Source organism: Cetorhinus maximus, chromosome 1 (assembly GCF_964194155.1).
Source record: "Cetorhinus maximus chromosome 1, sCetMax3.hap1.1, whole genome shotgun sequence".
In the NCBI taxonomy this organism is placed as follows: Eukaryota; Metazoa; Chordata; class Chondrichthyes; order Lamniformes; family Cetorhinidae; genus Cetorhinus; species Cetorhinus maximus.
In genome coordinates this window covers 108,467,488-108,485,635 of record NC_135879.1, presented here as the reverse complement: position 1 = coordinate 108,485,635, position 18,148 = coordinate 108,467,488, and the positions used below count along the sequence as shown (strand labels likewise).

At 44.6% G+C, this 18,148-nt stretch overlaps 1 protein-coding gene across 1 annotated transcript in view; it reads right to left on the bottom strand.

The window, feature by feature from the left end:
• The window catches only part of lap3 (leucine aminopeptidase 3), a 67,696-nt gene extending 51,764 nt beyond the window's left edge, over nt 1-15,932 (bottom strand). Inside the window, exon 1 of the mRNA XM_078545356.1 lies at nt 15,706-15,932. Within this exon, the coding sequence (XP_078401482.1) occupies nt 15,706-15,816 (111 nt within the window). The 5' untranslated portion in view covers nt 15,817-15,932. The remainder of the gene's footprint in view (nt 1-15,705) is intronic.
• Nucleotides 15,933-18,148: the final 2,216 nt, after the last annotated feature.

Here is an 18,148-nt window from a genome sequence, read left to right as displayed (position 1 = left end):
TTTGACCTGATGCCATGAGACTTCATGGGGTCCGGAGTCAATGTTGAGGTCTCCCAGGGCAACTCCCTCCCGACTGTAGACCACTGTGCCACCACCTCTGCTGTGTCTGTCCTGCCGTTGGGACAGGACATACTCAGGGATGGTGATGGTGGTGTCTGAGACATTATCTGTCAGATAGGATTCTTTGAGGATAACTATGTCAGATTGTTGCTTGACTAGCCTGTGAGATAGCTCTCCCAATTTTGGCACTAGCCCCTAGGTGGTAGTAAGGAGGACTTTGCAGGGTCGACAGGGCTGAGTTTGCCGTTGTCGTTTCCAGTGCCTAGTTCGATGCCGGGTGGTCCGGCGGTTTCTTTGTAGTGGTTTGATACAACTGAGCTAGGGCATTTGAGAGAGCCCTCCTTCAGCTGATGAATTAGTGCTCCTCGATATTGAACACCACTTGGAGGAAGTACTGAGGGTGGCAAGGGTGCAGAATGTGTTCTGGGTGGGGATTTCAATGTCTATCACCAAGAGTGGTTCGGTAGCACCACTACTGACTGAGCAGGCCTAGTTCTAAATTGCTGTGGGTCTGGAGTCACATGTAGGCTAGACCAGGTAAGGACGGCAGATTTTCTTCCCTAAAGGACATTAGTGAACCAGATGGGTTTCTATGACAATCGATGATGGCTTCGATGGTCATCATTTCATTTTCAAATTCCACCATCTGCTATGGCAGGAAACGAACCCAGGTCCCCAGAGTATTACCCTGAGTCGCTGGATTTCTAGTTCAGTGACAATACCATTATGCCATCGCCTCCTCACCTCAATTCTAAATCGCTGACCCCATATCCTGAGATTATAATCCCTAGCTCTAGACTCTCCAGCCAGGGAAATAGCCTCTCAACATTTACCCTTTCAAGCCCTCTAAGAATTTTATACATTTCAATGAGATTACCTCAAATTCTTATCAAATCCAGAGAACATGGGTCCATTCTAGTCAATCTCTCCTCAAGACACCCTCCTCACCATTGGAATCAATCTTTCATTGCAACTCTCCAGAGCAAGGCTGTCCTTCCTTAGGTAAGGAGACCAAGCTGTACACAGTGCTCCAGATATGGTTCCATCGAAGCCCCATATAATTGCATTGAGACTTCCATGTCTTTTTATGAAACCCCTTTGTAATAAAGGCTAAAATACTATTTGCCTTACTAGTTGCTTCCTTTACTTGCATGTTAACTTTCTGTGATTTGTTCCTACCTAACAGGACTGTGGATGTACTTACACTACATGGGCTGCAGTTCAAGAAAGTGGCTCATCATCATCTTCTCAAAGGCAGTTTGGGGTGCGCGATAAATGCTAGCCCTGCCAATGATGCCCATATCCCATTAAGCAATAAACAAAAACTTCCTCTGAATACCAACATTTTCTAGTCTCACCTTTTACAAAATATTCTGCTTTTCCATATTTCCTACTGAAGTGGATAATTTCACACTTGCCCACACTATACTCCACTGCCTTGTTGCTCAATTACATAACCTGTCAATAACCCTTTGCAGACTAAAAACAAAAAGCTAAAAGCTACTGCGGATGCTGGAAATCCAAAACAAAAACAGAATTACCTGGAAAAACTCAGCAAGTCTGGCAGCATCGGCGGAGAAGAAATCAGTTAACGTTTCGAGCCTTCATGGCCCTTCGGCAGAACTGGAGCATAGTTAGAAGAAGGGAGAAATATAAATTGGTTTAAGGTGGGTGGGGGGGGGGAAGAGACACATTGAGGGTGTGGTGTGATGATTGTGGAGATGAGCAGATAATCAAAAGATGTCACAGACAAAAGGGTCAAAGAGGTGTTGAAGGTGGTGGTCTTTGTCTGAGAAAAGTGCTAATTAAGAATGGAAGACAGGATATTCAAAGTACAGCTCTAGTGGGGGTGGGGTGGAAAGACTAAAGGTTTTAGTTTTAGATTTAAAAATAATGGAAATAGGTGGGGAAAGAAGAATCTATATAGATTATTGGAAGAAACGGGGTGGGGATGGCGGGAGGGGGAGTTTAAGATCTAAAGTTGTTGAATTCAATATTCAGCCCGGAGGGCTGTAAAGTGCCTAGTCGGAAGATGAGGTGCTGTTCCTCCAGTTTGCGTTGGGCTTCACTGGAACAATGCAGCAAGCCAAGGACAGACATGTTGGCAAGAGAACAGGGTGGAGTGTTAAAATGGCAAGCGACAGGGAGGTTTGGGTCTTTCTTGCGGACAGACCGCAGGTGTTCCGCAAAACGGTCGCCCAGTTTGCGTTTGGTCTCTCCAATGTAGAGGAGACCGCATTGGGAGCAACGAATGCAGTAGACTAAGTTAGGGGAAATGCAAGTGAAATGCTGCTTCACTTGAAAGGAGTGTTTGGGCCCTTGGACGGTGGGGAGAGAGGAAGTGAAGGGGCAGGTGTTGCATCTTTTGCGTGGGCATGGGGAGGTGCCATAAGTGGGGGTTGAGGAGTAGGGGGAGCTGGAGGAGTGGACCAGGGTGTCCCGGAGGGAACGATCCCTACGGAATGCCGTCAAGGGGGGTGAAGGGAAGATGTGTTTGGTGGTGGCATCATGCTGGAGTTGGCGGAAATGGCGGAGGATGATCCTTTGAATGCGGAGGCTGGTGGGGTGATAAGTGAGGACAAGGGGGACACTATCATGTTTCTGGGAAGGAGAAGGCGTGGGGGAGGATGCGCGGGATATAGGCCGGACACGGTTGAGGGCCCTGTCAACGACCGTGGATGGAAAACCTCGGTTAAGGAAGAAGGAGGACATGTCAGAGGAGCTGTTTTTGAAGGTAGCGTCATCAGAACAGATGCGACGGAGGCGAAGGAACTGAGAGAATGGGATGGACCCTTTGCAGACTGTCCTTCTGACAGCTTACATTCCCACCCTGGCTTGGTATTATCATTAAAATTGGGTATGTTACACTCAGTCCCTATGTAAGTCACTGATATATATTGTAAAGAACTGATGCCCAAGTACTGATCCTTGCAGCATTCTACTAGTTACACCCTACCATCCTGAAAATGACTCATTTATTCCTACTCCTTGTTTTCTGGCCATTAACCAATCTTCAACCCATGCTAATATACTGTCCACAATCCCATGAGCCTTAATCCTCTGTAACGACCTATTATATACCTTACTGAAGGCCTGCTGAAAATCCAAACATACTTTATTCACAGGGTTCCCTCATCTACCTGCTAGTTACACCCTCAAAACACTCTGATTTGTCAAACATAATATCCCCTTTATAAAACTCTGCCTAATTTTATTGTGATTTTCTAAGTGCCCTGTTATCACATCCTTAACAATGTTCTAGCATTTTCCCTAATACTGATGTGAAGCTAACTGGCCTATAATTCCCCAGTTTCTCTCTCACTCCTTTCCAGAACAGTGGTTTATTTGCTATCTTCCAATCCACAGGGATCATTCTAGAATCTAGAGAACTCTTGGAAGATCAAAACTAATGCATCCACCCCTTTTAAAATTTAAGATGTAGGCCATCAGGTCCAGAGGACTTGGCTTTTGTCCCATTAATTTTTACAGCACTTTGTCTTTACTAATATTAATTACTTTTAAGTTTCTCACTTTTGTTAGGCCCTTGGTTTAACATACTTCCCAATATTTTCATTTTTTCTCCCACTATGAAGACATACTCAAAATATTTGTTGAGAATTATGAATTATTTCTTTACATCTTTGTCAATGCTTATTCACCATCATATCTTTTAAACTAATTTCCCAATCTATCTCAGCAATTCGCCCTCATGTTTGAATTTAAAATGCTAGATTTGGACAACCATATCACTCTCAAGTTCAAACTTAATATGAAAATATATATTATGATCACTTTTCCCAAAGGATCCTTTACTATAAGATTACTAATAAACCGTATCTCAAAATACAATACTAAATCTAAAATAGCCTGTTTCCTAGTTGGTTGGAAAACTGTCTCGAATGCATTCCATGAATTCATCCTCCACGTTACTTTCACTAATTTAGTTTGCCCAGTCTATACAAAGATTAAAGCTCCCCAGAATGATTGTACTACTCTTATTACATGCTCCTCTAATTTACTTATTTATAGTCTGTGCAACACTATAATTACCATTAGGGACACCATAAACTACTCCCACCAATGTTTTTGGTTCTTTGCTATTTCTTAGTTCCACCTATACTGATTCTAAATCCTGATTTTCTGGGCTAAGACCATTTCTCATGACTGCCTTATCTCATCCTCTAGTACCAAGGTTAACTCACCTCCTATTCCATTTGCAACTGGAAGGCTGTTTTCAGTGGGGTTCCGCAGGGCTCAGTGCTAGGTGTTCTGCTTTTTGTGGTATATATTAATGACTTAGACTTAAATGTAGTGGGTATGATTAAGAAGTTTGCAGACACACAAAAATTGGTGGCATGGTTGATAGTGAGGAGGGAAGCTGTAGACTGCAGGAAGATGTAAATGGACTGGTCAGGTGGGCAGAAAAGTGGCAAATGCAATTCAACACTGAGAAGTGCGAGGTGATGCATTTGGGAAGATAACAAGGCAAAGGAAAACACGATAAAAGGGAGGATATTGAGAGGTATAGAGGAAGTGAGGGACCTTGGAGTGTATGTCCATAGATCTCTGAAGGTAGCCGGATGGTTCGATAAGGTGGTTAAGAAGACATGTGGAATACTTTCCTTTATTATACGAGGCATCGAATATAAGAACAGGGAGGTTATGCTGGAGCTATATAAAACATCAGTTAGGCAAAAATTCGAGTACCACCTCATTACAGAAAGGGTGTAATTGCACTGGAGAGGGATAGAAGAGATTTACGAGGATATTGCCAAGAAAATTGCAGCTATGAGGAAAGTTTGGATAGGCTGGGATTGTTTTCCCTGGAACAGAGAAGGCTGAGGGGGGATTGACAGAAGTGTATTTATGTTGCAAGGGGCCTGGATAGAGTTGATGGGAAAGATTGATTTCCCTTAGCAGAGAGGTCAGTGACTAGGGTCATTGATTTAAAGTGATTAGTAGAAGGATTAGAGGGGAGATGATGAAAAACATTTTCACCCAGAGGGTGGTAGGGGTCTGGAACTCATTGCCTAAAAGGATAGTAAAGGCAGAAACCTGCAACTCATTTAAAAGGTGTCTGAATGTGCACCTGAAGTCCCGTAAACTCCAGGGCTACGGACCAAATGCTGGAAAAAATGGGATTAGGCTGAGGGGCTCGTTTCTCAGCCAGCACAGATATGGACAGAGTGGCCCCCTTCTGTGCCGTAATTTAAAAAATATTTTCTAAATATCCGGAAAGGAGGAATGTGCGGAGATGTGGGGAGAAGGCAGAGGAGTGCCTGTGCTTGAATTGCCTCTTAAGAGAGCCAGCAAGGACATGATGGGCTGAATGGCCTTCTTCTGTGCTGTAACAAATCTAAGATTTTGTCTATAATTTCTAAAAGTAAAGCACCCTGGAATATTTAGTGACCTTTGGTCACCATGTCTCAGTAATGGTGACTAGGTCAAACCCATTTATCTGTATTTGTGCCGTTAATTCACTTTTTAAAATTTGTCATTGGGAGGTAAGTGTCACTGATAAGGCCAACATTTATTGCACATCACTAATTTCTCTTGAGAAGGTGATGATAGTGAAATGTCTTCTTGAACCACTGCATATGGTCCATATGATGTAGGGACACCCAAAGGGGTTCGAGATTTTTGATCCAGCAAGAGTGAAGGAATGACGATATAGTTCCAAGCCAGGATGGTGTGTGGCTTGGAGGGGAACTTGCAGCTGGTGCTATTCCCATGCATCTGCTGCCCTCATCCTTATCAGTGGTGGAGGGAGCAGGTTTTGAAGATGTTGCCAAGGGAGGCTTGCAAGTTGCTACAGTGCATCTTGTAGATGGTACACACTGCTGCCACTCTGCGATGGTGGTGGAGGAGGTGAATGCTTGACGGTGGATGGAGGTCGATCAAGTGGGCTGATTTGTCCTGGATAGTGTTGATCTTCTTGAGTGTTGTTGGAGCAGCACTCAGCCAGCTAAGTGGAGTACTCCATCACAGTCTTGAGTTGTGCCTTGTAGATGGTAGACAGGCATTGGAGAGTCAAAAGATGAGTTATACACTGCAGAATTCCCAGCCTCTGGCCTGTTCCTGTAGCCACCATATTTATATGGCCAGTCCAGTTCAGTTTCTGGTCAACGGTAACCCCTAGGATGTTGATAGTGGGGGATTCAGCCATGGTAAAACCATTGAATGTCAAGGATAAATGGTTAGATTCTCTATTGCTGCAGATGATCATTGCTTGGCACTTGTGTGGCACAAATGTTACTTAGCACTTATCAGCCCAAGCCTGATTGTTGTTCAGGTCCCGCAGCACACGGGCATGGACTGCTTTAGTATCTGAGGAGTTGCAACTGATGCTGAACACTGCAACCATCAGCAAACATCCCCAATTCTGACCTTACAATGGAGGGAAGGTCATTGACGAAGCTGAAGATGGCTAGGTCTAGGACATTATCTATTTGTTATGAATGTTTTGTGCATTCATATATATCACCTTTAATTTTACCTTTTTACTATTTGTCCTTGATGTGATATTAGTCACTGTCTTACTATGCTTCTCAAAATCTGTCCTTTCCTGACACAACCTGCTTGATTTTACCCAAATTGCTACTCCGCTGTACAAACTTGACTTTTCTCAACAAACTTATAAATTTACCCTTACGCGAACCCTCCCTCCCTCTTACTAATTTAAAGCCCTATTTAAAGAGCATCTTAAAGGAGAAAGAAGAGGAGGGGCAAAGAGTTTTAGGGAGGGACTTCCACCTTTGGGCCTAGGCAGCTGAAGGAATAGCTGCCAATGGTGGAGAGATGGAAATGGGTGATGTACAAGGGGCCAGAGTTGGAGGAACAGAGTTCTTGAAGGGTTTTGGGCTAGAGACAGTTACAGGAATAAAGCAAAACAAGGCCATCAAGAGAATTTGAACATGAAGATGAGAACCAAACGATGTCACAACAAAATGTTCTTTATTACTCCAAGCTAGCTGTCACTTTAGTAGGACATCTGGCTGATATGGAATCAAGCTGCGGAGAGGGAGGGAAGGTGGTGTGGCGGCAGTGGGACTGATTGGATTGCTCAGTGGGAAGCCAGCATTGACTCCATGGGCCGAATAGTCACCTTATGTGCCGTAAATGACTCTAGGATGGAGTCTTGTTGAGGTGCCTGGGATCTCACCTGCCGGCTGCAGAGCCGGTGAGACACCTGCACTGCCTCCTTACGGGAAGGCCTACCGAACCACACGCCAATCAGGCAGTGGCGAGGCCAGCAATGGGCCCACCCCCAGAATCAAGATCCCAAGGAGCGGAAGTCATGCAGCTCTAGTGCTCAGCAGCGCCACTGGGGAAACCGTGGCTGTTGCCGGAATGACAAGCATCAGAGTCCCAGGATCATTGAGCGATCCAGACCAAAGGTAAGTAATGTCGGGAGGCGTTTACAGAGTGGGAATCATGGAGAGAAGGGTGCAGGGGGATTGGCAGCAAGGGCCGCTCACAGCAGGTCCTCCCCTCACCCCACCACCGGAGGTGACAAGTTGGCTGCAGTTTTACCTGCAGCTGGGTTAGACTCTTGATGGCGTTGTTGAGCTGCCAGCCTTCTTTTAAAGGAATAGCAGCTCTGAGGGCAACCAATTAGTTGCCTGACCCCCATCAAATGCACTAGGGATCCTACAAATAACCAAGGCAGGGTCACCAACAGGCCCATCGCTTTTTATTTATCCAGATTTATTTAATTTAAATTCCACAGCTGCCGTGGTAGGATCTGAACTCAAATCTCTGGATCATTATTATTCCAGCCTCTGGATTACTAGTTCAATAACATAATCACTATGCTACCATTCCCTCGCTGAGATGTGATTTCACAAAAGCGGGCTGGAAACTACTAGTTAAAGGCAAAATCAATGCCAGAGCAGCAGTAGGCATTCAAGGAGACGGTGAGTGTCCACAACAAATACACTCTCACAAAGTAAAAAGGTAGGACTCCTAACTCTAGAGTCCTCTTGATGTCAAGGAGCATTACAGAGTAAGCGAAAGCAAAAAATGTCAGAAACCAAGAGCTCAATGCTGCAGAAAGCCCAGAGGAGTATAAAAAATGCAAAGGTGAAATTAAAAAGGAAATTAGGAAATCAAAGAGAGGGCATGAAAAAATAGTGACAAATAAAAACAAAGAAAACCCGAAGATGTTTTATAAATACATAACAGGTAAAGGATAACCAAAAGGCAACCTGTGTGTAGAGGTAGAAGACGTGAAAATGGTTTTTAACAAATACTTTACCTCTGTCTTCGAAGGGGGTAGGATATAAAATTATAGTTTTGGCAGCCTCAAAGCAAACATATTCCAGCCTGTTCAGAGAAGCGAATGGAGGCTCTGACCATCATTTGCCAATCCTCTCTGGCTATAGGCATGGTGCCAGAGGACTGTTAATGTTGATCCATTGTTTAAAAAGGGAGCAAAGGACATATCAAGTAAGTACAGGCCAGTCAGCCTAACCACAATGGTGGACAGACTATTGTAAAAAATTCTGAAGGGCACTTAGAATGACATGGATTAATCAAGGACAGTCAGCATGAAATTGTTAAGAGAAATATCTAACTAAATTGATTTTTCTGAGGAGGTAGAAAGGAATGTTGATGAAGGTAGGATGTCTGATGTAGTCTACCTGGATGTTAGCAAGGATTTTGACAAGGTCTCATGTGGAAGACTGGTCAGAAAAGTAGAAGCCCATGGGGCTCGAGGGAAAGTGGCAAGTTGGATCTAAAATTGGCTCAGTGGAAGCAAAACGTAAAGTTACAAGTGCTTCTGTGACTGAAAGGTTGTTTCCAATGAGATTCCACGGGGATCAGTACGAGGTCCTTTACTGACTGCACTGTATATCAAGAATTCAGATTTAAATGTTTGAAGGGGGCTTGTTTAATAACTTTGCAGATGATACAAAAATTGGCCATGTGGTTGACAGTGAGGGAGCAAACCGGAGATTGCAGTAAGATACCAATGGACTGGTCAAGTGGGCAGTAAAGTGGCATTCAATACACAGAAGTGTTAGGTTAATACATTTGGAGAGAGAAACGAGGCAAGAGAATACACAATAAACAGTGCGATATTGAGAAGTGTAGAGAAACAGAGGGTCTTTGCAGTGCATGTCCACAGATTCATGGAGACGGCTGAACAGATAGGTAAGGTGGTTGACAAGGCATAAGGGATACTTGCCTTTATTAGCTGAGGCATAGAATACAAGAGCAGAGAGATTATGCTAGAATTATATAAAACACTGGTAGGCCACAGTTAGAGTACTGCGTACAGTTCTGGTCACTGCATTACAAGAGGATGTGATTGCACTAGAGAGGCTACAGAGGAGATTTACAAGGATATTGCTAGGACTGGAGAATTTCTGGCTATGATTGGATAGGCTGGGGTTTTTTTTGGAACTGAGGTGGGGTGAAGGACATTTAATTGAATAAAATTAAAAGGGGCCTAAATGGAATGGATAGGAAGGACTTATTTCTCTTAGTGCAGAGGTCACTAAGCAGGGGACATAGATTTAAAATAATTGATAGGAGGAATGGAGGGTGGTGGGAGTCTGAAACTTAGTCTGAAAGAATGGTAGAGATAGAAACACTCATCGCATTTAAAAAGTACCTGGATCTGCACTTTAAGTGCAGCAACCCACAACCTTATGGACACAGAGCTGGGAAATGGGATTAGGCTAGATAGCTGTTTTTCAGCCACAACAGGCAGAATGAGCCAGATGGCATCCTTCAGTGCCATGTGGCCAGCTGTGACCACACCTGGAATACTGTGAGCAGTTCTGGGCACCACATCTTAGGAAGGATATATTAGCTTTGGAAGGAGTGCAGCGTGAATTTACCAGAATAATACCTGGACTTCAAGAGTTAACTTAGGAGGAGATTACAAAAACCAGCATTGCATCCCCAAGAATTTAGAAAGAGAAGGGGTGCTTGGATCAAAGTTTCCAAGATAGTAAAGGGAGCAGATAAATGAGATAGAGAGAAATTCGTTTCGTTGTTTGGGGAGTCGAGGAGGCAATGCCACAAAATTAGAGCCAGGCCATTAAGGGGTGAAATTAAGAGAGTTCTACGCAAAAAGGGTGCTACAAGTTTGGAATTCTCTTCCACAAAAAGCAATTGACGTCGCAACAACCTTTAATTTTAAATCTGAGATTGATAGATTTTTGTTAATCAAAAGTATCAAGGGGTATGGAGCAAAGGGATTTGGAGTTAGGTCGCATATTGTCACTAGACAAGTAATCAAGGCACCCAGGGTAATGCTCTGGGTACCCGGATTTGAATCCACCATGGTGGGAATGGTGGAATTTGAATTCAATCAATAAAAATCTAAAATCAAAAGTCTAATGATAATCATGAAACCATTGTCGATTGTCGTAAAAACCCATCCATTTCACTAATGTTTGTTAGGGAAGGAAATCTGCAGTCCTCACCTGGTTTGGCCTACATGTGACTCCAGGTCCACAGGAATGTGGTTGACTCTTGAATGCAGTTGTTTTAAACTGCTAGAAAGTTAATAAGAAATGAAACTGGACGGACTACCCAGCATTGACCTAGGCACTGGAAACGACAATGGCAAACTCAGCCCTATTGTCCCTGCAAAGTCCTCCTCACTAACATCTGGGGGGGTGGTGTCAAAATTGGGAGGGTGTCTCACAGACTAGTAATGCAACAGCCTGACATAGTCATACCCACGGAATAATACCTTACAGATAACGTCCCAGACACCATCACCACCAATTCCTGTCCCACTTTCAGGACAGACCCACCAAAAGTGGCGGCACAGTGATATACAGTTGGGAGGGAGTTGCCCTCATCAACATCAACACTGGATCCCATGAGGGCAAACCTCCTGCTGATTACCATGTACTGCGCCCCCTCAGCTGATGAATAAGTACTCCTCCATGTTAAACACCACTTGAAGGAACCACTGCAAGGACCCTGCGTTTCTCAGTATCCCACCATTTACTGTGTATTTCCCTTGCTTCGTTTTCCTCTCCAAATGTATTACCTGAAAACTTCTATGTATTGAATGCCACTTTACTGCCAACTTGACCAGTCCATTGGTATCTTACTGCAAGGGCAAGGGCGCAGATGTATTCTGGGTGGGGAGTGTCAATGCCCATCACCAAGAGTGGCTCGGTAGCACCACTACTGACCGAGCTGGCCGAGTCCTGAAGGACATAGCTGCTAGACTGGGACTCCAGCAGGTGGCGAGGGAACCAGGAAGAGGGAAAAACAAACATGGCCTCATCCTCACTAACCTGCCTGCACAGGTGCATCTGTCCATGACAGCATTGGTAGGAGTGACCACCGCACAGTCCTTGTGGAGACAAAGTCCCGTCTTCACATAGAGGATATACTCAATCATGTTATGTGGCACTACCACCGTGCTAATTGGTATAGATTTTGAACAGATCTAGCAACTCAAGACTGGGCAACCGTGAGTCATTGTGGGTCATCAGCGACAGCAGAATTCTACCCACCACAATCTGTAACTTCATGGCCTGGCATTTCCCCCACTCTACAATTACCATCAAGCCAGGGGATCAACCCTGGTTGAATGAAGTGCAGGAGGGCATGCCAGGAGCAGCACCAGGCATACCTAAAAAGAGGTGTCAACCTGGTGAAGCTACAACACATGACTACTTGTGTGCAAACAACATAAGCAGCAAGTGATAGACAGAGCTAAGCGATCCCACAACCAACGGATCAGATCTAAGCTCTGCAGTCCTGCCACATCAAGTCGTGAATGGTGGTGGATAATTAGATAACCCACCAGAGGAGGCGGCTCCACAAATATCCCCATCCTCAATGATGAGGGAGCCCAGCACATCAGTGCAAAAGATAAGGCTGAAACATTTGTTACAATCTTCAGCCAGACGTGCCAAGTGGATGATCCATCTCGGCCTCCTCCGGAGGTCCACAGCACAACAGATGCCAGGCTTCGGCCAATTCAATTCGCTCCACGTGATATCAAGAAATGGCTGAATGCACTGGAAATTGCAAAGGCTACGGGCCCACACAATATTCTGGCAATAGTGCTGAAGACGTGCTCCAGAATTTGCCGCTCCCCTAGCCATGTTGTTCCAGTACAGCTACAACACTGGCATCTATCCAGCTATGTGGAAAATTGACCAGGAATATCCTGTGCACAAAAACCAGGGCAAATCCAACGTGGCCAATTACCGCCCCATCAGTCTACTCTCGATTATCAGTAAAGTGATGGAAAGGGTCATCAACAATGCTATCAAGAGGCACTTGCTTAGCAGTAACCTGTTCATTGATGCCCAGTTTGGGTTCCACCAGGGCTATTCAGCTCCTGACCTCATTACAGACTTGGTTCAAACATGAACAAAAGAGCTGAATTCCAGGCATGAAGTGAGTGTGACTGCCCTTGACATCAAGGAGCCCTAGCAAAACGGTCAATGGGATTTGGGGAAAGCTTGATTGTTGGAGGTCAATCATCTCAGCTCCAGGACATCACAGCAGGAGTTCCTCAGGGTAGTGTCCTAGGCTCAACCATCTTCAACTGCTTCATCAATGACCTTCCGTCCATCACAAGGTCAGAAGTGAGGATGTTCGCTGATGATTGCACAATGTTCAGCACCATTCGCGATTCCTCAGATACTGAAGAAGTCCATGTCCAAATGCAGCAAGACCTGGACAATATCCAGGCTTGGGCTGACAAGTGGCAAGTAACATTCATGCCAGGCAATGACCATCTCCAACAAGAGAGAATCTAACCCTTGCTGAATCCCCCAATATCAACATGCTGGGGGGTTACAATTGACCAGAAACTGATCTGGACTAGCCATATAAATACTGTGGCTACAAGAGCAGGTCAGAGGCTAGGAATCTGTGGTGAGTAACTTACTTCCTGACTCCCAAAAGCTTGTCCAGCACCTACAAGGCACAAGCCAGGAGTGTGATGGAATACTCTCCACTTGCCTGGATGAGTGCAACTCCAACAACACTCAAGAAGCCGAACACCATCCAGGACAAAGCAATTAACTTGATTGGCACCCCATCCACAAACATTCACTCCCCCCAGCACTGACACAGTAGCAGCAGTGTGTACCATCTACAAGATGCACTGCAGGAATTCACCAAGGCTCCTTCGACAGCCCTTTCCAAACCTATGACCACTACCATCTAGAAGGACAAGGGTAGCAGATAGATGGGAACACCACCACCTGGAAGTTCCCTTCCAAGTCACTCACTATCCTGACTTGGAAATATATTGCCGTTCCTTCACTGTTGCTGGATCAAAATCCCTTCCTAACAGTGCTGTGGCTGTGCCTACACCTCATGGACTGCAGCAGTTCAAGAAGACAGCTCACCATCACTTTCTCAAGGGCAATTAGGGATGGGCAATAAATGCTGGCCCAGCCGGCGATGCTCACATTCCATGAATGAATTTTTTAAAAATGATCTTACTGAATGACAGAATAGGCTTTAGCGGCTAAATGGCCTACTCCTGTTCCTACAAGCATATGGGCTTATAAATGAAAGTCAGCATGGATTTTCTAAAAGCAATTCATATTTGACTAACTTGATTGAGATGTTTAATGAAGTAATGGAGAGGGTTAATGATGATAAAGCAGTTGATGTGTATATGGACTTTAAAAAGACACAGCATCATAGAATGACTACAGAACAGGAGGCCATTCAGTCCATTGTCACTGTGCTAGCTCTCAAAGTGTAGTTCACCCAGTGCCACTCCTCTACCTTCTCCACATAGCCTTACACATTGTTCCTTTTCAGATAATAAGCCAGTTCCCTCTTGAATGCCTCGACTGAACCTGCCTCCACCACAGTCTCGGGCAGCACATTCCAGATTCAAACCACTCCCTACGTGAAAAAAATTTTCACGTCACCATTGCTTCTTATGCCAATTACCTCAAATCTGTGCCCACTGGTTCTCAATCCTTCCGTCAATCTTTCCATCGATAGTTTCTCCCTATCGTCTCTGTCCAGATTCCTCATGATTTTTAATACCTCTATCAAATCGCCTCTCGACTTTCTCCTCTCCAAGGAAAACAGTCCCAACTGCTCCAATCTATGTAACTAAAGTTCCTCATCCCTGGAACCATTCTTGTCAATCTTTTATACAATCACTCTAATGCCTTCACATCCTTCCTAAAGTGCAATGCCTAGAACTGGGCACAATACTCATGTTGAGGCCAAACCAGTCTTTTGTAGAAGTTTGACATAACTTCCTTGTTTTTGTACTCTATGCCCCTATTAATAAAACCTAAGATGCTGTATGCTTTACTGACTACTCTTTTAACCTGTCCTGCCACCTTCAATGATTTATGCACTTATACACTCAGGTCCCTCAACTCCTGCACCCCTTTAGAATTGTACCCTTTAATTGAAATTGTCTCTCCATGTTTTTTCTAAGAAAATTAGTCACTTCTCTGCCTTAAATTTCATCTATCACTTGTCCACCCATTCCACCATTCTATGCCCTTTTGAAGCTCTACACGGTCCTCCTCACAATTCTCAAAACTTCCAAGTTTTGTATCATCTTCAAATTTTGAAATTGCGTCCTGTACATCAAGGTACATCATTAATGTATATCAGTAAGAACAGGGATTCTCACACCGATCCCTGAGGAACTTCCTCCAACAAGCAAAATAACCATTAACACTATCCTGTTTTCCGTCACTTGGCCAATTTTGTATCCATATTGCGACTGCCCTTTTTATTCCATGAGCTCTAATTTTGCTCACAAGTCTGTTGTGCAGCACTGAATCAATTGCCTTTTACCCTTAACAATCCTCTCTGTTACCTCTTCGAAAAACTCCAGAAAGTTAGTTAAATATGATTTTTCCCTCAAGAAATCCATGCTGGCTTTCCAAAATTAACCCACATTTGCCCAAGTGACTATTCATTGTGTCTCGAATTATCATTTCTAAAAACCTCCCCACCTGGAGTAGTTGGGGTTGTTCACCTTAAGTTTTTTTATTCATTCTTTCATGGGATGTAGGTGTTGCTGGCAAGGCCAGCATTTGTTGCCCATTTCTAATTGCCCTTGAACGGAGTGCCTTGCCACACCATTTCAGAGGGCCGTTAAGAATCAACCACATTGCTGTGGATCTAGAGTCACGTGTAGACCAGGTAAGGATTAAGAGAATACGTGATAGAAGTGTTTAAAGTTATAAAATGTTTTGATAAGGAGAAACTGTTTCCAATGGCAGAAAGGTTTGGTAACCAGAGGACACAGATTTAAGGTGATTCGCAAAAGCAGAGGCGACATGAGGAAACTTTTCTTTTACATGACAAGTTATTGCAATCTGGAATGGCACTGCCTGACTGGATGGTGGAAGCAAATTTAGTAATGACTTTCAAAAGCGAATTGGATAAATATTGAAGGGGGAAATTATAGTACTATGGGAAAGAGCAGGAATATTAGATTAATTAGATAGCTTTAGAACTGGTACAGACACGATAAGCCGAATGGCTTCCTTCACTATTGTATTATTCTACGAAATGGCCATCAATTGTCGGCCCAGAGGAAAATATACCCGCGCTCCTTTAATCCTGAGCTGGATAAAGAAATGGCCAAAGAACAATGAATATTAATAAATAAATCAGAGCCACATAACAGTGACCGTCAATGTTAAATTGGACCTTGGAGCCGCTGCTAGGCCGGGACAGCGGAGACAAGCGGAGTAGATTCCTAGCCAGACCCGTCCCCAGAATGGACCGAAGGGGCGACTTGCTCCAAACACCTAGCGTCATGTCCCACACCGAGCGACCGACTACAGCCCCGACCCGGTGCAAAACAGCGGCGCCTGCAAACAGCAGAACCAACTCCCCAAAGAGCGCCGATCATGGCGAGCTGTCTGCAATGCTGAAAGCTGCATGCTCCAGGAACAGCGCCACATATGGCCGGCAATCTGCAATGCTGAGGGCTGCATGCTCCCGGGACAGCGCCTCTTATGGCGAGCTGTCTGCAATGCTGAAGGCTGAATGCTGCCGGGAAAGCGCTGTTCAAGGCGAGCTGTCGGCAATGCTGAAGGCTGCATGCTCCAGGAACAGCGCCGCACAAGGCGGGCAGTCTGCAATGCTGAAGGCTGCATGCTCCCGGGACAGCGCCACACATGGCGGGCTGTCGGCAATGCTGCAGCTCCTGACTCGCAGGATAGCGCCGCTGATGGCAGGTTGACAGCAATGCAGCAGGCTGGCTGCTTCTCCGACAGTGTCCTCATGGCGAGCTGCCTGAAATCACAGAATGGTGACAAAGTTTTTCTTCATGTTGCCTTTGCTTCTTTTGCTAATTACCTTAAATCTGTGCCCTTTGGTTCTCAGCCCTCCCACTATCTAATCTGCCGAGACCCTTCATGATTCTGAGTATCACTGTTAACTCTCCTCATAATCTTTTCTCCAATTGAAAAACGGCCCCAATTTCTCCAATTATCTGCGTAGCTGAAATCCCTCATCCCTGGAGCCATTCTTGTGAATCTTCCTTTTTATTTACTTGTAGAAGCTTGTACTGTCTGGTTTTACATTTCTTGTTAGTTTTCTCTCATATTCCAATTCCTTTCTCTTTATTTTTTAGTTATGCTTTGCTGGCTTCTAAAATTTTCCAAATCTCCTGGCCTACCACTAATCATTGCAGCATTGTCCATCTTTTCTTTCAATTTGATACCATCCTTAACTTCCTAAGTTAGCCATAGATGGTGCATTCTTCTTGTAGAATTTTTCTTTCTCAATGGAATATATTTTTATTGAGTTATGAAATATATCCTTAAATGTTTGCCACTGCTTCTTTACCATCTTACCTTTTAACCTATTTTGCCATTTCACTTTAGCCAATTCTATCTTCATCCCCTTGTAATTGCCTGTATTTAGGTTTAAGGCACTAGTTTCACACCCAACCTTCTCACCTTAAAACTGAATGTTCTGGCATTTATCTGTTATCTGTATATGGTGTTAGAGGCAAGGTACTAGCATGGATAGAAGATTGGCTGTCTGACAGGAGGCAGAGAGTGGGGATAAGGGGGTCCTTCTCAGGGTGGCGGCCGGTGACTAGTGGAGTTCCGCAGGGTCAGTGTTGGGCCACAACTTTTCACGTTATACATTAATGATCTAGATGAAGGAACTGAGGGCATCCTGGCTAAGTTTGCAGATGATACAAAGATAGGTGGAGGGACAGGTAGTATTGAGGAGGCGGGGAGGCTGCGGAAGGATTTGGACAGGTTAGGAGAATGGGCAAAGAAGTGGCAGATGGAATACAATGTGGGCAAGTGTGAGGTCATGCACTTTGGTAGGAAGAATAGAGGCATAGACTATTTTCTAAATGGAGAGAGAATTCAGAAATCCGGAGTGCAAAGGGACTTGGGAGTCCTAGTCCAGGATTCTCTTAAGGTTAACTTGCAGGTTGAGTCGGTAGTTAGCAAGGCAAATGCAATGTTGGCATTTATTTCGAGAGGACTAGAATATAAAAGCAGGGATGTGCTGCTGAGGCTTTATAAGGCTCTGGTCAGACCACATTTAGAATATTGTGAGCAATTTTGGGCCCCGTATCTCAGGAAGGATGTGCTGGCCCTGGAGAGGACCCAGAGGAGGTTCACAAGAACGATCCCAAGAATGAAAGGCTTAACATATGAGGAACGTTTGAGGACTCTGGGTCTATATTCGATGGAGTTTAGAAGGATGAGGCGGGATCTGATTGAAACTTACAGAATACTGAAGGCCTGGATAGAGTGGACATGGGGAAGATGTTTCCATTAGTAGGAGAGACTAGGACCCGAGGGCACAGCCTCAGAGTAAAGGGAAGACCTTTTAGAACAGAGATGAGGAGAAACTTCTTTAGCCAGAGAGTGGTGAATCTATGGAATTCATTGCCACAGAAGGCTATGGAGGGCAGGTCATTGAGTGTATTTAAGACCGAGATAGATAGGTTCTTGATTGGTAAGGGGATCGAAGGTTATGGGGAGAAGGCAGGAGAATGGGGTTGAGAAACTTATCAGCCATGATTGAATGGCGGAGCAGACTCGATGGGCCGAATGGCCTAATTTCTGCTCCCATGTCTTATGGTCTTATCTGAGACTTGAGTGCAAATTAATTA